Source organism: Babylonia areolata, chromosome 19 (assembly GCF_041734735.1).
Source record: "Babylonia areolata isolate BAREFJ2019XMU chromosome 19, ASM4173473v1, whole genome shotgun sequence".
NCBI lineage: Eukaryota > Metazoa > Mollusca > Gastropoda > Neogastropoda > Buccinidae > Babylonia > Babylonia areolata.
Window position 1 is genome coordinate 42,711,973 of NC_134894.1, and position 5,249 is coordinate 42,717,221.

The 5,249-nt window shown below is 54.6% G+C and overlaps 1 protein-coding gene across 1 annotated transcript in view; it reads left to right on the top strand.

The window, feature by feature from the left end:
- The first annotated feature begins 4,605 nt into the window (after window positions 1-4,605).
- Window positions 4,606-5,249, top strand: part of LOC143294316 (putative cytochrome P450 120) — a 19,282-nt gene continuing 18,638 nt past the window's right edge. Inside the window, exon 1 of the mRNA XM_076605762.1 lies at window positions 4,606-5,221. Within this exon, the coding sequence (XP_076461877.1) occupies window positions 5,032-5,221 (190 nt within the window). The 5' untranslated portion in view covers window positions 4,606-5,031. The remainder of the gene's footprint in view (window positions 5,222-5,249) is intronic.

Here is a 5,249-nt window from a genome sequence, read left to right on the forward strand (position 1 = left end):
GTGGGAGTAGAGTAGGACAGGGGAAGGGGTTACTGAGGGTGGGGGTAGAGTAGGACAGGGGAAGGGGTTACTGAGGGTGGGGGTAGAGTAGGACAGGGGAAGGGGTTACTGAGGGTGGGAGTAGAGTAGGACAGGGGAAGGGGTTACTGAGGGTGTGAGTAGAGTAGGACAGGGGAAGGGGTTACTGAGGGTGGGGGTAGAGTAGGACAGGGGAAGGGGTTCCTTTTGGGGGTAGAGTAGGACAGGGGAAGGGGTTACTGAGGGTGGGGGTAGAGTAGGACAGGGGAAGGGGTTACTGAGGGTGGGGGTAGAGTAGGATAGGGGAAGGGGTTACTGAGGGTGGGGGTAGAGTAGGACAGGGGAAGGGGTCCTGTTGGGGTTGGAGTAGGACAGGGGAAGGGTTACTGAGGGTGGGGGGTAGAGTAGGACAGGGGAAGGGGTTCCTTTTGGGGGTAGAGTAGGACAGGGGAAGGGGTTACTGAGGGTGAGTGGTAGAGTAGGACAGGGGAAGGGGTTACTGAGGGTGAGGGTAGAGTAGGACAGGGGAAGGGGTTACTGAGGGTGGGGGTAGAGTAGGACAGGGGAAGGGGTTACTGAGGGTGGGGGTAGAGTAGGACAGGGGAAGGGGTTCCTTTTGGGGGTAGAGTAGGACAGGGGAAGGGGTTACTGAGGGTGGGGGTAGAGTAGGACAGGGGAAGGGGTTCCTGTTGGGGGTAGAGTAGGACAGGGGAAGGGGTTACTGAGGGTGGGGGTAGAGTAGGATAGGGGAAGGGTTATTGAGGGTGGGGGTAGAGTAGGACAGGGGAAGGGGTTACTGAGGGTGGGAGGTAGATTAGGACAGGGGAAGGGGTTCCTTTTGGGGGTAGAGTAGGACAGGGGAAGGGGTTCCCTTTGGGGGTAGAGTAGGACAGGGGAAGGGGTTACTAAGGGTGGGGGTAGAGTAGGACAGGGGAAGGGGTTACTGAGGGTGGGGGGTAGAGTAGGACAGGGGAAGGGGTTACTAAGGGTGGGGGTAGAGTAGGACAGGGGAAGGGGTTACTAAGGGTGGGAGTAGAGTAGGACAGGGGAAGGGGTTACTGAGGGTGAGGGGTAGAGTAGGACAGGGGAAATGGTTACTGAGGGTGAGGGTAGAGTAGGAAAGGGGAAAGGGTTACTGAGGGTGGGGGTAGAGTAGGACAGGGGATGGGGTTACTCGGAATGGTGTAGAGTAGGACAGCGGAAGGGGTTACTGAGGGTGGGGTAGAGTACGACGGCGGAAGGGTACCTGTTGGGGGCAGAGTAAGACAGGGTTGTGGGTTACTGAGGGTTACGGAAAGTAGGACGGGGGAAGGGTTACTGTTGGGGGTAGAGTTGGACAGGGGGAGGGATTTGTGACGGTGAGGGGTAGAGTAGGACAGGGGGTGAGGTGGGGGGGGGGGATTTGTGACGGTGAAGGGTAGAGTAGGACACGGATGTGGGGGGGGGGAGATTTGTGACGGTGAAGGGTAGAGTAGGACAGGGGGTGAGGGGGGGGATTTGTGACGGTGAAGGGTAGAGTAGGACACGGATGTGGGGGGGGGCGTGGGGGGGGGGGATTTGTGACGGTGAAGGGTAGAGTAGGACACGGATGTGGGGGGGGGGGGAGATTTGTGACGGTGAGGGGCAGAGTAGGACAGGGGGTGAGGGGGGATTTGTGACGGTGAGGGATAGAGTAGGACAGGGGGAGGGATTTGTGATGGTGAAGGGTAGAGTAGGACACGGGTGTGGGGGATGGGGGGGGATTTGTGACGGTGAGGGGTAGAGTAGGACAGGGGGAGGGATTTGTGACGGTGAAGGGTAGAGTAGGACAGGGGAGGGATTTGTGACGGTGAAGGGTAGAGTAGGACAGGGGAGCCGGGGGGTGGGGGGGGATTTGTGACGGTGAGGGGTAGAGTAGGACAGGGTGAGGGATTTGTGACGGTGAACGGTAGAGTAGGACAGGGGGAGGAGTTACTGAGGGTGAGGGTAGAGTAGGACAGGGGGAGGGATTTGTGAAGGGTAGAGTAGGACAGGGGGAGGGATTTGTGACGGTGAAGGGTAGAGTAGGACAGGGGGCTCGGGGGGGGGGGGGAGATTTGTGACGGTGAGGGGTAGAGTAGGACAGGGGGAGGGATTTGTGACGGTGAGGGGTAGAGTAGGACAGAGGGGGGGGGAGAGAGAGAGAGAGAGAGATTCGTGACGGTGAGGGGTAGAGTAGGACAGGGTGAGGGATTTGTGACGGTGAACGGTAGAGTAGGACAGGGGGAGGAGTTACTGAGGGTGAGGTTAGAGTAGGACAGGGGGAGGGATTTGTGACGGTGAAGGGTAGAGTAGGACAGGGGGAGGGATTTGTGACGGTGAAGGGTAGAGTAGGACAGGGGGAGGGATTTGTGACGGTGAAGGGTAGAGTAGGACAGGGGGAGGGGTTACTGATAGTGGGGGTAGAGTAGGACAGGGGAAGGGGTTACTGAGGGTGGGGGTAGAGTAGGACAGGGGAAGGGGTTACTGAGGGTGGGGGTAGAGTAGGACAGGGGAATGGGTTACTGAGGGTGGGGGTAGAGTAGGACAGGGGAAGGGGTTACTGAGGGTGGGGGTAGAGTAGGACAGGGGAAGGGGTTACTGGTGGTGGGGGTAGAGTAGGACAGGGAAAGGGGTTACTGAGGGTGGGGGTAGAGTAGGACAGGGGAAGGGGTTACTGGTGGTGGGGGTAGAGTAGGACAGGGAAAGGGGTTACTGAGGGTGGGGGTAGAGTAGGACAGGGGAAGGAGTTACTGTTGAGGTTAGAGTAGGACAGGGGAAGGGGTTACTGAAGGTGGGGGCGGGGGGGTAGAGTAGGACAGGGGAAGGAGTTACTCAGGGTGGGGGTACAGGACAGCGGAAGGGGTTACTGAAGGTGGGGGTAGAGTAGGACAGGGGAAGGGGTTCCTTTTGGGGGTAGAGTAGGACAGGGGAAGGGGTTACTGAGGGTGGGGGTAGAGTAGGATAGGGGATGGGGTTACTCGGAATGGTGTAGAGTAGGACAGCGGAAGGGGTTACTGAGGGTGGGGTAGAGTACGACGGCGGAAGGGTACCTGTTGGGGGCAGAGTAAGACAGGGTCATGGGTTACTGAGGGTTAGGAAAAGTAGGACGGGGGAAGGGTTACTGTTGGGTGTAGAGTTGGACAGGGGGAGGGATTTGTGACGGTGAGGGGCAGAGTAGGACAGGGGGGTGAGGGGGGGATTTGTGATGGTGAGGGATAGAGTAGGACAGGGGGAGGGATTTGTGACGGTGAAGGGTAGAGTAGGACAGGGTGGGGGGATTTGTGATGAGGAGGAGCAGAGTAGGACAGGGGGAGGAATTTGTTACGGTGAAGGGTAGAGTAGAACAGGGGGAGGGATTTGTGACGGTGAAGGGTAGAGTAGGACAGGAGGAGGGATTTGTGACGGTGAAGGGTAGAGTAGGACAGGGGGAGGGATTTGTGACGGTGAAGGGTAGAGTAGGACAGGGGGAGGGATTTGTGACGGTGAAGGGTAGAGTAGGACAGGGGGAGGGATTTGTGACGGTGAGGGGTAGAGTAGGACAGGGGGAGGAGTTACTGAGTGTGAGGGTAGAGTAGGACAGGGGAAGGGGTTACTGAGGGTGGGGGGTAGAGTAGGACAGGGGAAGGGGTTACTGAGGGTGAGGGGTAGAGTAGGACAGGGGAAGGGGTTACTGAGGGTGGGGGGCAGAGTAGGACGGGGAAAGGCCGGTTTACTGTTGGGGGTAGAGTAGGACAGGGGATCGAGATACTCAGTGTGGAGTAGAGTCACGGTAGGACAGGGAAAGTGGTTACTGAGGGTAGGGGTGGAGCGTGACAGGCCGGGGTACTGGATGGGTGGGGGGCGGGGGGGGGGGGGGATTAGGACAATGGAAGACTGACTGAGGTCAGTAACTGCGGGTGTAGACCTATTATATATAGCGGGAGTCAGCGGATACAAGGAGAAATAGGAGGGGGTATATATATGACACAGCAGCACAAACAATCATATTTACTTTTGCTAATGTGACAAAGAACACGAGAATAATCTACCGCTTAAATCAAGTTTGCACCTTTAACCTCAAAACACTGATTCCAGAACCTCAGTTCTCCGGCCACAACATGATGAACCGTGCTGAAATGAATGGGTATTTTAATAGTATATTATGGGAGTGAGTAAGTCTTTTAATTTTCTTTGCAATTGGAATTCAAAAACGTCACATACACCCAAACAAAAGTACCTTACCGGCAAAATAACAGTATATTACGAGAAAGAGCATGGTACGGACTCAAAGGACCAACAGGCACGCAGGCAAAACATGTTCCACACAAACTCACCCCCACCACCGCCACCGACACCTCTCCCAGGCGTGCAAATCCCATCAGTCTTCCCACAACACCTCTTAAAAAAATTCATTATCCTCACATCACACTCCCTTCGTTCGATCTCTCTCTCCCTCAGTGTATTGAATCAGTCTAAAACCGAAAGTGCACACGTAAAAAGGGACACAACTGCGAGCGGACTCACAAAATAGATTCATTCTGTCGGAAGTGTCGTCACACAACAACACTGTCGTCCGCTTCGAAATCTGAATGTCTCAAATCACAAGAAGAAAGTTAGTGAACCGAGGAGAGAAAGGAGTTGGGTATATATAGTTTGTGATACACTAAAAGATTTGTTCATCTCTTCATGTGAAATTATTTTGTTGTAATGGCAACACATGACGCGTTTAAGGCGTGGTGTTCGTTTGAATCAAGTCGTGGTTAGATTTGCCATGGGCAGAAAACGGCCCCCGATCATGATGCAGAGTTTTAAGCACTAAAGTCGAAAAAGCGAACAGCCCCAGTCGAAACAAGAGGTAAATGTAAAATCCAAACAGGAAGAAATATCGGCGCGTGTATGTCTGTCAATGAATCCAGCTTACCAGTAGACGATGAATGTGTGCATTGGACTGTGTCCAGTTTAAGCAAGGAACTACTTTCCGTTTATGGTAAATTTGGTGTCTGTCACTTTTCTCATTGAACACCCTGCTGAGTCATGGCTCAGCTTCCAGGTTCAGTGGGTTGGCCATTGGTTGGGGACAAGTCTATCGATTTCTACAAGGACCCTGTCAATTTTCTGAGGAAAAACATCGAAGATAGCCAGTCTCGAGTCTTTGCGTCACGATTTCTGAACAAACCGACAGCTTTTGTGTGCTCCAACGCAGGCGTGCGGGATATTTTGGCGGGTGAGTTTTCTCACAGTTGTTGAAAATT